The 21589-nt window shown below is 36.3% G+C and overlaps 1 protein-coding gene and 1 long non-coding RNA gene across 3 annotated transcripts; one reads left to right on the top strand and one right to left on the bottom strand.

The window, feature by feature from the left end:
* Positions 1-132: 132 nt before the first annotated feature.
* On the top strand, positions 133-13406 carry LOC127170100 (uncharacterized). The gene is made up of 3 exons (XR_007828313.1): positions 133-538; positions 2883-3137; positions 13290-13406. It is a non-coding gene; the product is annotated as an uncharacterized LOC127170100 (long non-coding RNA).
* Positions 5241-19956, bottom strand: opn7c (opsin 7, group member c). Of its 2 annotated transcripts, none has more exons than XM_051117876.1 (7): positions 19540-19956; positions 14525-14612; positions 13320-13482; positions 12748-12875; positions 10652-10790; positions 10368-10563; positions 5241-7808 (listed from the first exon to the last, which is right to left on the bottom strand). In XM_051117876.1, exons 2-7 carry the CDS (start codon positions 14610-14612, stop codon positions 7308-7310), a joined length of 1215 nt encoding a protein of 404 aa, XP_050973833.1. In that variant the 5' UTR covers positions 19540-19956; the 3' UTR covers positions 5241-7307. The 2 variants fall into 2 exon arrangements, with proteins under 2 accessions (XP_050973833.1, XP_050973832.1); XM_051117875.1 differs by having other exon boundaries at positions 19556-19956.
* Between the last annotated feature and the right edge of the window lie 1633 nt (positions 19957-21589).

Below are 21589 nucleotides of genomic sequence, written 5' to 3'. Positions count from 1 at the left end.
CTGAGACATCCCCTCTAGTTAGAGAGGAGGGGCTGCACTCACTACCTGCGTTCTTTCCTTATATGGAGAAAGACAGAAAGAAACAGGATTTCACCACTGAGAGAAAAGAGTGTTTAGTTCATCACACCTCTCTGAGGAGCTAATGTGATCTGGCATGCCGTAATACCACCACACACTGAAAATCTTTCCTTTGTGTTGTGTGCATGGTGAAAAAAACAGTCTGCATTAAAAGGGTCAGTAGGCTACTCATGGTTCCAGATGGCTGCTTTATAAACACACTTTTTTTTTTTCCCAGAGAAGATTCAGATACAATTATGAGAGCCATAATTCACTAGAGACTCCTCTTACTACTCTCTTGGAAGGTCTTTTGCCTGGAGGAAATGTGAACTGTAATCATTCTTGCTTTTTTTTTTTTTTTGCGGCATATATCTGGGTCAGAAAAAATAAGCAAGCTGAAGAGAATAACAAAAACACACACAAAGGAATCTCCCCATGTCTCTGTCCGTCATCCATTTCATTCCGTCACCCTGTTGTGTTTGTAAGTATCTAATTTTCTTTCTTTCTCAGACAAATGTGTATAAATAAATAAAAATGTAATAAAAGAAGATAAACAAAAATGAAAGAAGATTAACAGAAGCTTGAAATGACTTGCCAGTAATCCTAAAATCCAAAAACTTAGCTTACGCTAGTTTAGTTCATGGTAGATTCTCAGACTCTGAAGTGTTGACTTATTAGAAAGTGATGTCATTTTTTTGACTATGACCTAGAAAAACAAGATATCACAGTATATCTAAGCTGCTAAGGAATTGTGTGTGTGTGTGTGTGTGTTGTGTTAATGTGTGTATTAGACAGATTGCACAGCCCTCAGCTATGTAGAGCTAGCAGTAAATGAGCATCATGCTAGCCTGTGCGAGCTGCTTGAATCTGATCCTTGGATAGATGCCTAAACTCATAACAGCACATTTTCTTTGTGTGAGAATATAAACAGGAAACCGTGCAAAGAAAAAAAAGGTGACTTTGAATAAAAAGGGAGAGGCAATTATCCAACACAATTATGTATTGTTATCAATTTTTTAAATATTATGCTTAACTAAAGTTGCAGATCACGTAAAATCTCTTGGCTAGTATATATATATATATATATATATATACCAATTTACCTGCATTGTTCTAAAATATAAGAATTTTAAAACTGACTAAATAAGCAAATTATGTGAAATCCTTTGATGTCTTTGCCTTAATTGCAGTACCCAGGCCTGATTCAGCATGTGCTTACATAGAGATGGGTGGTCAGAGTGAAGCCATGTTTGTGTCTGTGAGCTTCAGTGAGCTGGGTGCTCTCCAGGATTTGAGACAGACTGTCCAACTCCAGCCAATTTTACAGTTCTGTTGCTCTTTCTATTCAAACTCCTTCTTCAAAGCCTCCAGCTCACGCTTTCTCCTTTATCGTCTCCTGCCAGGTCTTTGTTTGCCCCACTGAGGCCATTACAAGCTCACACAGACACGCCCACTCAAAAAGCAATAGAAAATTCAGATTTGGAGTTTATAATAAAGCAACTTCAAGGGAGCATGAAAAGCTCCATTTACAGCAGTGGGTTAACGAGTTTTAAAACACATTAGGCTAAAAAACGAATTAGTTGGTGCAGCTGGGGTTGTAAAATCTATTAATGACACAGTGTGATCTTTGGCTATAAAACTGCTGGCAGTCAAGTCTGTGGTGGATGGCATTAGCTCAGGCCTGGAGTCAAACGCATACATGCACATCCACCCAAAGAGGATAATGGCAGTACTAGTCCCAAAGGAGAATACACTGACAGATCTGTGAGTACAGTACAATGAGGATCAGCTGTTTTATGAATTATTAATGAACACAAGCCAAGTGAGACTATTGATTCAGGCTGCTGCCAGTAAAGTGAAAAAATGAGCAGCTTTCTGATGAAACTCACTGTACTCATTCAGAAACAATAGTCAGGTCTAAACAGATCTGGTCTGACAGCTGTGTGAGTTTCAAAACACCAGAATATAACTGCAAAGCCTAACGTTAACCCTATATATTGGGAAAAAATTATCAAAAGCAAATTACAGTGCATTCAAGCTATTTATTACATGGCTTTATCCATCTTATTCTTCAATGCGGAAGAAATGGGTGAGACTTCCGCTTTATCATCTGATATAAAGAAATAACGTGAAGAAAAACAATGTGTTGTAAATAGTAAAACTGTTTGCACTGCAAACCAGCGTGCTCATAATTATAATTATAATTATAAGATAATACATTAAAATAACATGATAATAACACACCAATTTGCAATATCAAGCAGCAAAACAAGCTGTTTTGTACAGCATAATAGATGAAAGCGGATGAGTCCTTGACCAGCAACATGACCAGCAAAAACCAGCAAAGGACCAGCTTAAACCAGCTAAGGACCAGCATAAACCAGCTAAGGACCAGCAAAAACCAGCATCAAAACATACCTACCAGCATATGCTGGTTTCTTCACCAAGGAAACGTGAATGTGGTGCCATCTTGCGTATCATTTATCAATTGTAATAATGAAAATGATCGCGCAGGACTAAATATTAGTGTAATTGCAATTCGTAAAATAAATAGTGGAAGCTTATGGTAATATACTGGTAAAAATGTAAATATTAATACTACTAATACTGGAGGGTAAGTTATCACATAATAAAAAAAACATAAATCTAAATAAAACACGTACTGAAAGACATTTTACGTTACCGCATGTAACGTGACCATTAACCGACACACGAGAAACTGCGAACATGCAAATGCTGAGGTACTTTTTAAAATATGTCTTAGGGTTAGCTAACAATGAAAAAAAAATTGGGAATGCCTTACTCTGCATGCTTGTTCCCTGCAGATCAAACCCGTGACCTTACCAGCTGAGCTACAGGAATGGCAAGTTCAGTTAATTTGTTTGTTAGAACAATACACTGAACTACGAGAATACTTGATTGACCTGAACTACAAGACACAACCATCTTCTTCTACACCTGGAAACAATACCTTGCCAAAACTGAATGACACTGCACTGGTTTTGAGATGAGTCAAGGACAGATGCTGGGTGGACCACGACTGCATCTGTTCAGTGTATATGCGCCAAATTCAAGGGAAGGTGAGATCATTGTATATATGAATCTTGTTCTGAGTTTCTTTTGAATTGCCTCAGAGAGCTGTATGTTGTCCCACCCAGTAGTCTGTTCTCAAATCATGAAAGAGCTGTCGGTCATGAATTCACTGAAATTAATTTGGGTTTGCACTTACATCATGATTTGGTCCTTCACCTGGATGTGTGGCGATATTGGCAATATTCAGATGTAAACAACAGCATGGATTGCAGGGTTAATGCTAATTTATGCTGTCTAAACCACCGAAAAAATGTGTGGAAGCTGAAGGACTTAGTAAGCGTTAATAAGTGGTAAAGATATGTACGAGCAGTATTAATTAAGATATTAGCTTAATATTTCAACTACCTGACTGGAAACTATAAAAACAAACACAAATGTTGAGAAGATTCTTGCCCTGGAAATCCTGGTTCAGTGTGGCCAACCACAAATGCATTTTGTTCCTCCGACAGATTTTTGCACTCTTCTTGATTTGTTATAACTTTTGGCAGTCTATAGTACTCCAAATGCTTTTCCTGGTCCGACAGATTAGTACAGCCCAAAACATGACAACAATTGACTATTTTCAGCAACAATAATCAGCAAAATATGTGAGTTTCGTTTGGTTCAGTGGCATTGTTTATGTGCCGCCAATATGGCCGATTGATGACGCGTCGTGAAAACACTCTATAGACAGAGAAGGTAAAGTGTATGAGAAAATCCTAACCCTAGACACAAAAGCACTGACACATAATTAGGCAGGACTGATTAGATCTGAAGATGTGCCTTAATAAACATTAACTTTATCCAAGTTAATTTATTGGTGTGCTAACAGACTCATGTTGTAAATCATTTTAAATTGAATTATGTGTATTGATCCTTCCGAGTCAGTCCTTACTAAGCTAATTTACAGAAAGACATAAACTAAGATGAATGAACACATAGAAAGGCAGCCACAACAACAATGTAAACAAGTTAAACAGGGCAACGCCTATAAGCAGAGGAACAGGACCATGCAGCATCGTTTCATTCATCATGTACATTTACATGAGACTCCAGGCATATTAGTGGTGTATTAAAGCTAGCCTCACTGTCATTCTCCCCACTGAAACCTACAGATAAAATCTGGTTGAATTTTGAACAGTTTCCAGAACTCATCAACACAAAATAAATGCCCTGAAAACCCTCTCAGTTGGCTTTAAAAGCCTCGGTTTTAGATATCGACTCTCACATCCCTCCAAGCAAAGGTTCACTGAGTGTTAGATTGAGCACAGTGCACTGCTGTAAAGCGCTAGTGTGATTGTATCTATTGAATTGTATCTCACTGAGTCAAGGCCTGAGGAGAGAACTAATTGAACAATAGAGTTAACAGATGCCAGTGAAGGGAGTAGTTTAGCCTGACTAAATTTAGGTATTTTCATCATAACACATCCTAGTCAAGCATCTAACTGTAGTCAGAATTTGGATTGTTTTCATGGCTTTGCATGTAACTCTGTCAGTTCCCATGAGCAGATCTGGTAGATATTTGATCTAAAAGTAAAGCCTGTCTCTTTCTATGTGCTTTCTTTGAATATGGGGTGCCTCAAGGCTGTTTCACTGAGCTATTTCCTGATGTCTTTTACCCGCCTCCCTCTGTTTTTAAGAGTGTAGTGACCCATATAGGTAGAACTTGCTCATTACACTATAATCGCGAGCTACAGCACAGCTCACTGAAAAGTGCATTTTGGTGCATCCAATCACCCTCACCAACCGCTGGTATTTTACTGCATTTTCCATTCAGATTAAGTGCTTTTATCCTTTAAAGAGACAATTCACCCAAAAATGAAAATTCTGTCATTAATTACTCACCCTTATGTCGTTCCAAACCCGTAAGACCTTTGTTCATCTTCAGAACACAAATGAAGATATTTTTGATGAAATCCGAAAGCTCTGACCCTGCATAGACAGCAATGCAACTACAACGTTCAAGGCCCAGAAAGGTAGTAAGGACATCGATAAAATTGTCCATGTGACATCTGTGATTCAATTTTAATTTTATGAAGCTTTGAGAATACTTTTTGTGCAAAAAAACAAAACAAAAATAATGACTTTATTCAACAATTTATTTTCCAGTCTATGCCGCACTTTCACAAGAGTAATGTTAAAGGAGAAGTTTAAGGAGAACTTCCAGAACAACATTAACAAATAATTTACTCACCCCCTTGTCATCCAAGATGTTCATGTCTTTCTGTCTTTAGAATAAGAAGTTATGTTTTTTGAGGAAAACATTTCAGAATTTTTCTTCATATAATGGACTTGATTGGTGCCCTGATTTTGAACTTCCAAAATGTAGTTTAATTGCAGCATCAAAGGGCTCTAAACGATCCCAGCCGAGGAAAAAGGGTCTTATCGAGTGAAACGATCGGTCATTTTTTTCGAAAAATAAAATTTTTATACTTTTTAAGCACAAAAGCTTGTGTAGCACAGGTTCTGGGATGCGCGTTCACGTACTATTGAATCATGTCAAAAGGTCACGCGAACGTAGGCAGAACTACAGTGTTTACAAAGCGAATGCGCAAAGACTAAGAAAGTGCAAGTAAGTCAAACGCTGTTTACAAACAAAAAGGTACAGCGATGTCGGACGATTCTGAACTTGTAGGAGAAAATAAGATGGAGTTTTTCGCCATACTCTACCTTTTTTAGCCGGAGTACACAGACAATGAACTTAGATGTGATTCATAGTAGTGATGGGAAGTTCGTATCATTTTACCGACTCGGACCTTTGAGTCTCGTGCAGCAAAATGACCAAATCTTTTTTTGAGTAATTTCGTTCATTTTAGCAAAATGTAATTAAAATGTTCCGTGTTACTTACCTAACACATCTACTGCTTACACAAACGTTGATTACACTACAAACAAGACAAACTATAATGCTATAAGAAACAGAAAAGATTAATTAATTGTTTACCTGGGTAATCATGATCTATGAACTATGATCAGCTCACCTCACCTCTTATCTGACAAGTTTTCGGGTTTGAGTCATTTGTTCGTCATGTGACAGCCCCATAAGATGAACGAACGACTCATTCTTCCTGAGTCACATTAAAGATTCGTTCAAAATGAGCGAATCGCTCAAGAAACGACCCAGCACTAATTTGTAGCATCGTGGACGCGCATCCCAGAGCCTGTGCTACATGAGCTTTGTGCTTAAAAAGTATACAAATATACGTTTGTATACTTTTTAAAAAAATATGTAGTTTACGTTGGTATCCCAGATCGCACACATATGTCTGCAAGATGTCTGTTAAAGATCTCTTGATCTGGAAAGCCTTTGCTATGTACAAACATCTGACAGACATCTTTCAGATGTCAGTTTTACATACATTCTAAATTATAAACATCTTAAAGACATCTAATAGATGTCTCTTTGACATCTGATAGTAGAAGTCCTATAGATGTATTGCAGGTGAGCAAACACTAAAAAATACGCCTTCTAGATGTAAATGCAGATGTCGAATAGATGTCTCTGTGATGTATGTGTGCTATCAACTGTTAGTTTGTGTTACTATTACAGTGAGATTGACAATACTAGCTATATGTAATTGTATCAATACTAAACACAAAAGATTTTTTTTCTTTTCAATTGTAATACTCCTATTCAGCCAGCAGATGTCAGTCTTTGTTCACACAGTGATCTGACATTGCTTATCGTTGTAAACCATGTATGAACCTGGAGCAGTTTGTGGGGTTAAACTTGAATTGTTTTTTGTAATCGACATCTAACTGGACTTACTCCACACTGAACATTATTCATCAGTTAATAAATCACATATCATATTTTATTTTATTTTTTTGTTTTTTTTTAAGTTTGTTCAAACAATTAAGTCTGCTTATGCAGAATATGTTATGCAAGTTGACATAGAAAACAATTTAAAAGCATGACATTCTGTTTGAACTGCCATTAAGGAAATATTCTTTATACAGTTTAAAAAGAAGTGGATTTTGGTTTAGTAAACATTGGTGAAATCGGTTGGAAGTTCTGAGGATCAATACAAATCCAAAGATAACAGTGAGATTTTCTTTTTCTTACTCCTCTTTTTTTTTCCTTGTATTTGTGCATCTAAGGACATCTGCGATTTTTACACGTTACATCATCCTCTCCTACCTTACATTTCATGCATGCTTTCTTTCTTGAATATCTCTCAGAGAAGGTTGTTTTGCATTCTGTCAGTCAGTTGTCTCACTGGTATTTCACTCTGAATGTTGCCCTCCAGAATACGCGCAGTTCTCTGAGGGCTTAATTGTTGAAAACGTGGCTCCGCTTCTGCATAAACTTGACATGCACCATAACTCTCTGCCTGTCCACTGGAAAAAGGTGTAGAGGTGCTGGCATCCTTATTGTTGCACTGCTGAAAGTTCTGCACCTGCCCGTCCTTTATTCCTGGTGTGGGACTGGCCTTGCTATGGCTCAAACAAATCCTGTGGCGGATGATTTGAGTATCCTTACTCAGTGATTTGCGAAAGTTGGGTTTGAAGAGAAGATAAACCATAGGGTTGTAAATGGTGGAGGATTTGGCCAGGATGGCTGCCAGTGCAAAAGCAGTGGGTGGGACCTGCTCATTGGCGCTGAACGCAGCCCACATGGCAACGATGGCATACGGGCTCCAAGCCGTAAGGAAGCCAATACATACAGCCACTGAGAGCTAGAAAGAAAACATGCAATTAGATAGAATGATTTGTTATCAAATGTTTTAAGATCATATTTTGACCTTGTAACCCATATTCTCTCTCTCACACACAGACTTACTTCAGGAATGCATTAAACTGATCAAAAGAGACAGTAAACACTGATAAAAATGATTTTATCTTAAAGGGGTGGTTCACCAAAAATGAAAATTCTGTCATTAATTACTCACCCTCATGTCATTCCAAAAACATGAGACCTTTAATGTGGATCACAAATTAAGAATTTTTTCTTTAAATCCAAGAGCTTTCTTACCCTGCATAGACAGGTAACTGACACATTCAGTGCCCAGAGAGGTAGTAAGGATATTGTTAAAATAGTTAATGTGACATTAGTATTTCAACCATAATGTTATGAAGCTACGAAAATATTTTTTGTGCACTTCATCCAACATTTTCTTCTCTTCTGTGTCGGTCTTTGGCGTGCGTTCATGTCTTACAGGTATGAAATATGAGTGTAATTAATGACAGATTTTTCAGTTTTGGGTGAACAATCTTTTTAAGCCATTCTCCTTCACAAGTAAATGCATATTCATTTAAGAATTTTTAGACATCTGTAATGGAAAACAAGATAAAAATCCTAAGAACTACGTTCATACTCTCCGTTTTTGGGATTTACAACTGCGTTTACTTAGGTGTGAGTCTCGAAATATGACGTTCACACAGCAACTTACACAAGTGTCTCGAATACTGTCTGTATAAACGTGCAACGGGAGTCAAGCCGTATTACTAACCAGAAACCATGGCAACAGTGACCAAAGTAATATCAAAGATGGCGACGTAGATAAACTTTAAGTCTTATCACTGTCTGACATGATAACCCTTGGTAAATGTGAATATAATGAGTATATAATATTATGGACACTGAGTTCATAGAAAGTGTCGCCGTGATTAGATCAGTTAAGTTTATCCATTGTAATTCCAAATCATGGTTTTAGAAAATTCCTATTTAATTTCTGTGTAATGACGATAGTTTGTTTTTTTTTTATCAACAACACTCAGTGTGAGCATAAGTTGATACTAAATTGCCAGCTTTGTCAACTGTGTTAATCCTTGTCAACTGTGTTACAGCTGATGGGTAACATAGTTGACATTTCGGCCATTTTTTGGCCTTGGCTGCTGACCTTGGACTAGCTAGTACATGACCTTGATTAACTTATGTTTTTGAATTCTTTCTCTACATATTTATAAATATAACATGTGACGCAAGTTCACCAGAATATGCTGATAACACAGTTGACAGTCAATTAATCTACTCTATGTGCAGGCAGTAACACAGATAAATGATTGAAGTGGAAAAGTTATGATTTACCACACTGTCTTCAAATTTCCCTCCAAAAAAGGATATTGCATCACCTGATATTGGACTTTGTGACTTTGGAACAAACCATTGCTAATTTATAGGGGGTTGACACTCATTTTTCAGACATACACAAAATGGATGATTTAGCGTAGATGCATGAGCAAAATATTTTTTAAAACCTTTCTCATAATTTAATGATTATTTTGGACAGATATTTATAAGAAATATATACAGAAACATGTATTTTAGAGCTAATTTGAAGAGCAAAACCTTACATTTATCAAATCCAACATCACAAAAATAGCAAATTCCAGGATAGAATATGCCATTTTTGCTAGATACAAGATGGGTATCTGTTGGATTTTTGTATTAAATGAATTATAAATGTTCCCTGATATAAAAGTGATCATTGTTTAAAGTGAAAAGTTAGTAAAATTGATAATAGATTATAGATTGACTCAGGTGTGAGTTCGGTTACAGAATGCGGTTGTCACGCCCGTAAATAACCGTACTGTGTATGAACATAACTGTATTAAGGACTCAAATACAGGACTGACAACCGTATTCTTCTGCTGTGTGAACGTGGCCAAAGTAAGAAAGTCGTTTTTATGTAATGAAGACATTTGATGTCATGAGCATTTATACGTTTACAAAAAACTTCTATTTAAATAAATGCTGATTTTTTGAAAGTTCTATTCATCAAAGAATCCTGAAATCAAATTCTGAAAACATTCACCCAAACCTTTGAATGGTATACTATTCAATATAAATAGGTCAAGCTGCCATATATTTTGAGGGGACATTTTTGTGACTCAATAATCAACATTTAGCACCAGCATATTCAATGGTGCAGCTTTCACTGCCAACAGCATAGTTGCATACGGGTATAGTATACCAGGGCTTCATGACACAGTTTGAAAAATAAGGCTGGGACAGCCAAAGGTACAGCCAGTCCTTGTCCAGAGGACAGAGAATGGGTAATCAGCATTACTTTTTGAGGGACATTAAGTACATACTCAGCAAGAGTATCACGTTCCTGCTGTCTGCGCCATGGGGCAATAAAATACAGTGTATTTCCACAGTGTGATAGTGTGGACACCACATGTGTTTTTGCACACTTTTATGTCCTAGGGTTTGATTTGTATTAAAACAAACAGCTTTTTTGCTATATATAGGTCATTGTAAACACAACAATGAACCTATAAAGGTTACTTACCTTGACAATAAGAGTGTGTGCGTTGGCCACTTTGGTTTGTGGTGAGACGTGCTGTTGAACGGCTTGGCGAGAGCCCCTCACTGTGAGCAGGATGAAGGTGTAAGAGAGGATGATGATGGTACAAGGGACGATGTAACAAAAGATAAAGAGACTGATGATGTAAGACATGGCAAGGGCATCATGGTATGGAGTGTACCTTGGAACATACAATATGAAAAAAGCATGATTGCAGAATCTGTTTGAATAAATTTCACATATTAATGCTAAAATGTTTGTGGTCATACCAGTTTATGCAGCAGGCGGTTCCGTATGGTTCTGGTCCAAAGCTTCCCCAGTGGGCCAAAGGTCCCACAGCAAAGACAGATGCGTAACACCAAACCCCAGCCACCATCACACAAGCGTGGCTGGATGAGAATTTGTTACCTGTGGAAACAAGTACTGCATGAATAAATATTTTTACGAAGAAATGGTCTGACTGGTGAAGGTGACTAATTGGTTCGGCTGTATGATCCTCCTGACATAGGTCTGAACAGTTGGAGTTATTTTAATTTCATATCCCACAGAGACAGAAAGAAGAAATGAGCTGGTGTTTCAAGCTCCGGCAACCCTTAAATGTGTGCTCATTATCTGCTCGTTTTCTTTCTTTCTTAGCTTCATTTGTTTCATCACTCTGTCTATCCTATTTTGTCTAATTTTCCCTACATGTTTGGTTTTGTTCCACATGTCCTCTTTTATCTTTTTCATCTTTCTTCATTTTTGTGTCTCTTTGCATTTGTTTTAAACTCTCCTTCTTGTGTATTTAAGCCAGAGGGTCTTTTTTATTTCACAGTGAACCGAATGTGACAGTTTTCAGAATCTTCAGACAGAACACGGCGCTAACAGTCCAAAACACTCAGACCTGATTCCGCTAGAATCAGGTCTGAGATTAGACTTGATCCCCCAAAACCTCACATTCAGGAGAACAGTATCAGTTTGGACTATGTTAATATTTGAATCTAGAAGAAGCCTAGAAATGCATATTTACCTTGTCTAGGACTAGTTATCCAGGATTCAGACGCAGGAACCAAAAATGAACAATAAACAAACACCTAATCTGAGAAAAATTGCAGTTGACATGTAAACAGAGTTACACAAAAGTGGGCCAGTAATTTTATTCAGAGTTGCAATACTGTTTTAAGTGTTCGAATGGTCACGGATCAGCAATCTCCACGTAAAACTGAATGGGCAGACCAAACAGTAAGCCGTAGAGACTTGAAACTTGGAAGGATGGTAGTACTCACACCATCTACAACGTCACCTGGGCTCACCCCAAATGGCCTGATGGGGGTGCTACCGCGATCAAACGGACGAAATCGTTCATTACTCCTAAACCAGTCATTGCAGGCTCAAGTGTCTTATGTCGCTGGAATCCTTGGCTCAGACTGGGAAAAAATGTGCCTCGAATTTGATTGTATTTAGGATTTTCTAAAATCCTATGTTTGTTTTTCACCTTATCGGAACCAAATCAGTGCAGGAAAATTCTCCGGAGAATGAATATCAGTCATTATCCAAAAAAAGTTGAACTTTTGACTCACCGTCACAAAGGGGCGCTTTTACTAAAACAGTGTATAGCATGGTGGTGCTATAAGAGGGAGAAACTATAAAAATGACTACAACTATGCAATCGTTTGTCCTATGGACATTTGCATATCTGAAAAAACATGGCCGCCATTGGCCGATGAAGTTTGAGCACCTATTAGACAAGGTTAATGTAGGTCGATCGGAACGAAACTGTGAAAAAAAAACCCTACTTTTCCAAAATTGTCCTAGGTTTTTCACTAGGAAAAAACCTAAAAAACAAAACTGCAGTACAATTCTTTAATTTTTTCTCCAGGTCAATACTTATCAAAAACATTGTTGAAATTTACCCTTTGGGAAGCAATAATAGGGTTGTTTAGAAAAGGGGGCTGTCCAAATATATTAAAAGTCTATAAAGCCTAAACGAAACCTGGTGAACACATGCGACAGGTGATTCTAAACAAGCATGCAAAGTTTTAGGGAGATTGGACCACAGCTGGCACTATAACAGTCATAAACGTTAAAAAACATCATCTTTTTATGGTAAATTACCTGGATTTGCCAAAAATGATTTATTATTTTTTTTCTTCAGAATTCCTTATAGTGTTTTATATGTAAAATATTTCTCACATAAACCACCAAAACAAATTTATGAGTAACAAAATCAAAATGTTTATTCATGTTTTTTGACAGGTGGCATCAAGAGATTCATTTTATCATTATACCATACTTATGTTTAAAATATTGCTCAAGTAAACAGTAGCACTTTGTAATGCTTTATAAAATACTGTTTCGGTTAAAGGGTGACAAAAGAGATTTATACCGTAATTTGGGAGGCAGACTTTGAGGCAGCATACTGACGACAAAGCAGTCAGGTTTGTTAGGCTACATAAGCCAAATAAAACCCCGCACACAGCATAGTAGAGACAAGTTACCTCCCCAAACAACCACCTACAGAGAAAAGAGAAAGATCATTTTACTGTTTTTGCTGAACTCTGAAATACCCCTTTATTTTTACTTTAGAACCATAATACTTCACTGAAAAATACATCAAACAGTATCAGTCATTTGTGAGAATGAGAGAGTGGTGAAGCTTTGAAACTGCAGCTTGCTGAGCCATAGCCATACCACAAGCTACTAACAATGATTAGCTAACTATATTAACACTAGTTAAGGTAAAAATATTTAATTTTTTTACATTTTGAAATTTTAGCATTTATTTGGCACCAGAAATCAACTAAAATGTTGAAAACATAAGTGTTGCACATCTTTGGAACACTTTTAACCTTTATTTTTTAACAAAATGTTTCACTAAAATGAATTAGACTTCTCAACCCTACTATGTGATTTTTATGTCTCTATTAGAGTGAAGAACCGTTTGAAGCAGGATCTCACCTGTGTGCTAGAGCAGATGGGATGGCCAGAGGAAACAGAGACAGGGTCATTCCTAGATCACTCACAGACAGGTTCACGACGAAAAACTCTGCGGGCTTCAGAGATGACCTCTTACGGTAGGCTACAAACAACAGCATGCCATTTCCCAGGAGCGACAAGACACCTGGGTGAGAAAAAAAGATCTATCCATCCACTCGGGTCTATTTATCTTTTCATCAAAGTAGCTACTGAATTTGTAAAGCTGTATTGAAAATGTGCCCCTGACAGTGTGACATCTCCATCCCGTCACCGAGAAACCTGTCACACGAAGACACCATTTGATCCTAGAGCTTAGAAATGCTAAACGAACCCTGCTAGGTATGCTGTCGCAAGTAGTCTAGAATAACAATGATCTTTACTTTATTTTAACACACTTAAGTTGGATCAACCGATGAGCTTTGGAGTTATAATTAAAGTTCTCACTTTTGAAGAAACGTTAATATAGAGCAGAGCAGAGTGATCGCACAGTGATCTCAAGACGGAAAACATCCTGTGTAATGGTGGACAAAAATAATTCTATAAAGAATCTGTATTTAATAGTGAATCATTTTTTGAACTGATTCTTTTCATTGGTTAACTAACAGTTCACACGCAGTGATTCATTTGTGAATTCATCTGATTCCGCTTGCAGCAGTTAGCAATTTGCTGAATCAGTGATTCAGCGAATTATTTACAGACAGTAGTTCTTTACTGCAAAATGAAATGTTAATTTAAATTAATAATAAAAAGTAATTATTAGTATTAAATTGAGTTTATTATATGAGCACAGAAATTGCTACAAAAGGCATAGCACAGTGTACACATTTGTCAGGGACAATGTTCAAATATGCAGTTTGGTGGTCATAAAAAATATTTGATGGCAGAATGCCATAACACTATCTGTTTTAGTCTCATTTTTATTTTCTGTGGCACCATCCCATTCTTTTTCCCAAAAGTAATTATATCTATGTCCACCTCAGGATTTTTAGAAGATATGTTTGATCATCCTCCGGACAATTTGGCCAGGGTGGACACAAGCAGGGTAAGCGGCAGAAGGAGGTTAATGACAGGTGAACCATTTCATCTCTGAATTATTCATAAAGAATAAAAGTATGCAAAGTCATTGGGGTGTTGTCCTGCTTTGATTAAACCACATTTGAAGAATGTTACGGCGGTTGTGGACTCACAGAACACTGAATAAAGTGATCCCATGAGGATGTCGTGCTGTCTGGAGATTGTAGAGACGAACAGGGCTGTTTTTGACACATTGCCCATCTGTGGGGAAGAAACAGAAAGAACTATGTGTCAGATACAGTTCCAAACAGAACTTCAAACGCATCTCTGTTCTCAGACGCGTTGGCTTTAGATTGAGAACTTGGATGACTCTTTTTTTTTTGGTGTGGAACACAAAAGTAGATACATTGTATACCAGATGGTCCATGTCTTTAGTAAAAAAGTTTTCATTTTTCTAATCAAGCTAAGTTACAAACGTCTTAAAGGGGTCATTGGATGCAAAGACATTAAACATTTTTTTCCAACATCTGAGCCGCTGAAGATGCAGTGGATTACGTTTGTTTGTGAAGGGAATGCACCTGCCGATCTACATAAATGCATCTATGTTTGCACAATCCAGCTTCACTTACAGCAGAAGTGAGTATAAGGGTTTTTTTAATGAATCTTTGCGATCGCATTTCCTAATAAAGTGCTGGTTAGCAAGTTTAGCAGGTAAACATAGCTAAATGTGGCTAAAGTAAACAGGCTTGTCACTCCACAAAGAAAAGCGATGGGTGGGGCGAGCAGAGCTTATTTGCATTTAAAGGAACAATCCCTCAGAATGGGATGATTTTTGCAGAGCTGATTTTGACAAGGTAAAAAGGGTATTGTTTTACACTACCACTGAGAATTTTTAACCAAAGTATATTATAGACTTTTCATTAAGACACTAAAGAATCATATCAACTTGTGGAAAATGGGCATCCGATGACCCCTTTAAACAATTTGAAACTAAAATTTCCTCTGAGACGTTTCATATTCTGATTCATGCTTTTTTTTCTGGCAAAATGTAAAAAATGACACCTCATTCTGACGAGGAGGTTGCGATTCAGTTTTCTATTTTCTCCTCTCTTAGTCTCTTGTTGACGTACTTGTCGCTCTTCTAATTCTGACAGATCTGTCAAGTGTTTATCACTTCAGTCTGTTAACATTTGGTTGAATTTAGACCTTTAATTGTAGAAGGCGAGTTGCCAGTTTGAATCAGCAAGTTGTTTGGTTCTGGTTGAACAGTTTGACAGGTCAGCTGTGTGTTTATTCTTTCTGTGCATGGTCAGTGAGACAGTCTAATTGACCAGGCTGGTAAACTTGAACAATTGTATTTTTTAATTGTTTATTTGGTTGTACTTCACTAATTCTTTGTGGTTAATATTATCATGTTTTTTCAAATCAGGCCTGGTTCTCTTAAAAATAAAAGTTCAAGATGCCATAGATGAGAAAGAAGAGTTCCCCCCAAAATCTTTCATTGAACAGATCTTTAAAAAGCTTTTTTCTTAGTTTGAATTTTACTAATTTATTTTTTCCACTATACAGAACCTTTTGTGCAATGGAAACATTCTTTGAATGTTTAAAAAAGTGTTCATGGAACTGTAGATGCCAATAAAGAACCTTTTTAAAGTTATTTTTAGGAGTGAGTGGCAAATATTTTAAATAAGCCTTCAAATGTGAATTGTCTTCCGCATTTTCTCCCTAATCTGTTTTTGTTCATTTCTCTGGTGCAAAGTGCCAGGCAACAGACCATTTTGGTTTGGATCCATTTGACCTAGCAAAGCCTTTACACTAAAAGCCTAGCTGGATTTTGCTTTTAACCATTTTTGTTTCATCATTTTCACTGTATACATTTTCTTTCTTGCTGGCTACGGTCCTTGATGTATTAAAGCGGACAGCTCATTTTGAATTAACCTTCTGACTGCTTTTAAACCCTCAACACACTTCTAGATTCCATTTCTGTAAAAATGCACAACATCTCCTGCTGCCATGGCATTTATTAACTCAAAGCCAGACTGCTACAATTGCCAACATTTCTTGATAATTGTTAATGCTCCTTACCTCTCCTCACTTAACCTCTCCTGACATTCCCCGTTATTTTTAGTTTAAAGAACCAATATAACTTTAACTAATATGTAGCATGTGTTTTTGTTCAATTTCTTTTTTCCCTTATTTATCCCTTATTAAAGGGATTAATTCACTTTCAGAATGAACATTTCCAGATGATTTACTCACACCTATGTTATCCAAGATATTCATGTCTTTCTTTCTTCAGACAAAAACAAACAAAAAAAATAATTTAAGGTTTTGGGGGAAAACATTCCAGGATTTTTCTCCATATAGTGGACTTCAGTGGGTATCAATTGTTTGAAGGTCCAAATTGCAGTTTCATGCAGCTTCAAAGGATCCCAGCTGAGGAATAAGGGTCTTCTCTAGCAAAATGTTTTTTGTTTTTTTTTTACTTTACACAGACGAAGAACTAACTGTTTATCAATTTTAGTTTTTTTTTTTTTAGAAAATTACCAATTGTTTTGCTAGATCCTTATTCCTCGTGTAGAGACTTTTGAAGCTGCATTGAAACTGCAGTTTGGATCTTCAACCCATTTATCTCCACTGAAGTCCACTATATGGAGAAAAATCCTGGAATGTTTTTTCTCAAAAACCTTAACTTCTTTTCGACTTAAGAAAGAAAGACATCTTAGGTGGCATAGGGGTGAGTAAATTATCAGGACATTTTTATTCTGGAAGTGAACTACTGTAATCCTTTAACACGCTCCCACATTTTTCTAATCCTTACACTTTTAGTTGTACTGACCATTACCCCACACCCTCTTAAACATAAAGGTGCTTTAAATGGTTCTTTACAGCGATGCCATAGAAGAACCATTTTTGGTTCCACAAAGAACCATTCAGTCAAAGGTTTTTAAAGAACCATCTCTTTTTTTACCTTTTTATAATCTGAAGAACCTTCTTTCGCCAAAAAGAACATTTAGTGAAACAGAAAGGTTCTTCAGATGTTAAAGGTTTTTTATGAAACCATTTAGACAAAAAGGTTCTTCTTTATTTTTAAGAGTGTATGGTGATGTGGTCTTCTCCACAAAAAGACAAACCACACTTCTAAACTTTCAGAAAAAATTACAAAAGCTGTCACTGAGGCAGTACCTTTTCAAAAAAATCACATTTTTGTACCTTATTTACCCCTAAAGGATGCATATTACAAGTGTACATATTAGTACTTAAATGATATGTATTTGTACCTTTTGAAAAGATACCGTCCCTCTGACAGCTTTTGTACCTTATTTCTAAGAATGTATATAAGCCATATTCTTTCTGCCTTGATGTGTCATTGAAAGACACTGTTTCTCTGGTTGGTCTGTATTTAACATTTATAGTACATTCATTTAGCAATCACCTTTTTCCAAAGTGATGTACACATATATATAAAATATATGTAGTTTTATAATAACTGTGTATTCTATAACAATTATTTTACATTTTACAAATAATATTAAATCTTACAAATATATTATTTTTATAATGATACGATTTCAAAAAAGTTTCAGCAAGATATCAACATGTCAGTTTATCTGGTAGACTGATTCCTAAATAAACCATTAAAAGTAACCAGTTTAATTCACAGAGTACCTCAAACTATGCCTTACACTGTAAAACCTAATTAGTTGGGTTTACTTAAAAAAAGCATGCAAACCGATTGCCTTAAAAAAACTAAGTAAAGTGAAATAGGAATAGTATGTTGTAGTGACAAATGCTTAGTTAGTATAGTTTACTTACACGAGAGCTCTAGTAACTAAAAAAGAACTGTAGGGGGTACTTAATCATTTACTTAAGGCTTACACATGACTTAGTATACCTACTCACCGACTCCCAGAGTGCATTGCGGCATGAATAAATTATGCAATTGGTTTCTTTTACTGTTGTTGTTTTTATTTGCTAATTTTATTTACTGACTTATGTCAGTAGTAACACAACAAAAAGAGAAAATAAAATAATCCAATGGTTATTGTCACAATTAATAAAAATAAATAAAATTGAATTGTCACCATTGTTGTGATTCACATGTTGAATGTTGAAGTTTGTGACTTGAGCACGTCACCACAAATATTAAAGGACTGTCTCAACCCAATAAAGTGTTTAGGTGTTTATGAAGAACAATAAAATTGTAAAAGATCATTAATAAACACAAAAAATACATTAGCTAGAGATTATCAATAAAAATTAAAAGATTTCTCTAATGTAAATATCAGAATTAGAAGGTTACCTTCCAAAAGCAATCTACTTATTACTTTTCTTCCCTTAAAATCAAAAATTATGACTTCATGTTACATTGCTGCAACAATAAGAAGAAAATTATAACAAGAAAAGCAAAGTTCCAAGTGCCCAACCAAATGGAACATTAATCACTATAATGGTAAGTAAAATAATAATAATAATAATAATAATAATAACAAATAAATAAATAAAATAAGACACACAAACAACATTTTACGAAAATCAACATCAATTTATGAAGTCAGCTTATGTGATGTTCTCTCAAATATATAGTTGTATTGAAACAACATTCAAGATGACTTTGGGAATGAGTGAAGGTAACTAGTGAAAAATAACTGCAGATGAACAATTGCCACCTCAAAAAAATTATTTTCTTCTTCTCTTGTTATTTAGCAACATATTAGTGCACTGCTGCCTCTCACTGGTTTATTAATGTCATTGGTTCCTTTGTGACTACTTGAATATTTTAAGTAAGCATCACTCAAAGTAGTAAGTAAATTGTTTTACTTGCTTGAAAGTAGCTGTAATTTAATAAAACCTAGTAAGTATAACAAATAAGTAAAGATAACTAATTATATCTAAGTAAGGTAAACTATTGGATTTTACAGTGTACTAATGTACAGCAAAGGTGAAATAAGTTACCAAACATACTTAAGACCAAACAACATAAAAACTAGCAACTAAACTATACTAAACTAAAAGATATTTACATTCAAAGCCACATTTATCACAAAACTGTCAAATATTCCTTTACAGCACATTCAAAAAACCTCACATTCAAAAAGTCACTCTTAATACTTGTCACAGAATAATATAGAACCCAGCTCGGTGATGCCTAGTTTAGGCAATCCCATATTTCCACTCAATCACTCACCTCAGACACAGCTTACCTTCCAGGGGAGAGTGTGTGCTTGACTACCCACATGGAGTCCAGGTAGAATCCAAAGTATGGCAGAACTCACACACACAGATAGAATGTAGAACAGATTATGACAGAGAGACACTGAAAGACATAAAAGAGGTATATCCCCAAATTCAGAGAGCTTGAGCTCTGGTGCTCAGTGCTGGAGGATGAGCAGGCGAATGGCGGTCAGTCCGTTTTGACAGTGAGCAACTCTACAAATGATTCTTGATGTGAAGGACTGACATAATCCGAACAGACTCAGAGTCAGAAAGCCACAGTACGGATGTCTGATGTTGCTTAGAAAGCACACACTCTCTGCTACTGGTCCTCCTGCTTTTTCTCTCCATCCCTTTCCTTTTCTCTCTCTCTCTCGCTCTCGCTCTGCTCTTCTCGTGTATTATCCCTGTCCCCTTGTTTTTGACCCTCCTCTCCACTCCCATTTTATGGCTAGACACTTTCTCTCTTTGTCTCTCTCTCTCTCTCTGTCTGATTTTTTATTTCACTAAAACCTCTCACACACCTATTAAGATTCTGGAGTTTGTCAGCTTGGAAGTTGTTTTTTGTTTTTCTTCAGGTTTCATGCTATGTATGATAATGTAATTTGATCTAATCATCTATTTGATCAATCTTCTTTCTCTTGCTTTAAAATGAAAACATCAGTGATGGAATTTTCTTCTGGCCACAGGCCATGATTTCATAGCTTTCCAAAGATCTTCTGCATCACCCTGTTGCTAAACAACAAGAAAAAGTGTAAAGTTGGATTCTGTTAGTTTTCTTTTCAGTTCTGTAAATCATAAATTTGACATTGTATACATTTTTGAACTGCTTTTCGATCCGTTGTGCAAAAATGAAAAGAAAAAGGTATTTTTACAGTGAATATAAGCTTTGAATACAACAAATCGTTTAATTTGCTCACTGTATTTCAACCACCAGAGAGACACACACCCCGTTGCTTGCAAAATCTTCAGTGATACGATTAGCTTCCCGGAAAAAAAACATCGTTCATCAAGACAATCCAAAAAGTGTTCCGGGGTTCTTTTGATCCGACATCCAAGACATGCTTCAAAGCAATCCGTCTCAATGCATCCCATGCATTTTTAATAGAATCTGAACTGCGGTGGAGATTACAGCAAGAAACAGCCACCTACGATGAGGTGCTTTAGATAGGGAGATTTTGTACTGGGAAATTATGCATATTATATCATAACTTCATAATTCTTCATAAACATGCATATAGATAAGAAAAACTTTCAGGATTATGCCTTGAATAAGCCAAGAATATCTAAAGGAACACTATCAGAACATATCAGTATTTATTTTAGACTGTAAAATAAGACTTACTGACCTTGCATAGACAGCACACAACACAATTGACATGTTCAAGACCCAAAAAGACAGTACATTGCTAAAATAGTCCATGTGGCAAGTTGTTCAACCGTAATGATATGAAGCTATGAGAATACTTTTTGTGCATGAAGAAAACAAAAATAACAACTTTATTCAACAATTTCTTCTCTTAAATATCTTTGTGTTCCAAAGATGAATGAAGGTCTTACAGGTTTGGAAAGACATGAGGGTGGGTAATTAATGACAGAATTTTCATTTTTGGGTGAACTATCACGTTAACATTATTCAATAGTACCTCTGGTTCTCTAATCTGATTGGCTGTCCTAAGAGTGGTGCTATTTTTACAGCATGGGACAGTTTGCATCACTGAGCTTGTTTGTGTTTGTGCTTTCCATACTGGAGGAGGGGAATTTCCAAAGTATTTAACAATAACTCTTTCTGCAGGTTACATTTATAGACCAGCAGGTGGCAACCAGTGAACGTTTGAGAATGACATTGGGCCCTGTTTTAACAATCTAAGGGCCAGTTTTACTAAACAGGGAAAATTAGCGCAGATGATAAGGGAGATTTCTGCAGATGACTTACTAACAATGCGAAAATTAAAGAACACAGACGCAACATCTTATTTACATATCGACCAACGCAATATGCCAAGTGCAGCGCCAATTAGCAT

The sequence above is a fragment of the Labeo rohita genome, chromosome 8 (genome assembly GCF_022985175.1).
Source record: "Labeo rohita strain BAU-BD-2019 chromosome 8, IGBB_LRoh.1.0, whole genome shotgun sequence".
Classification (NCBI taxonomy): domain Eukaryota; kingdom Metazoa; phylum Chordata; class Actinopteri; order Cypriniformes; family Cyprinidae; genus Labeo; species Labeo rohita.
The sequence above is the reverse complement of the archived record's forward strand: the minus strand, read 5'-3'. Positions and strand labels throughout refer to the sequence as shown.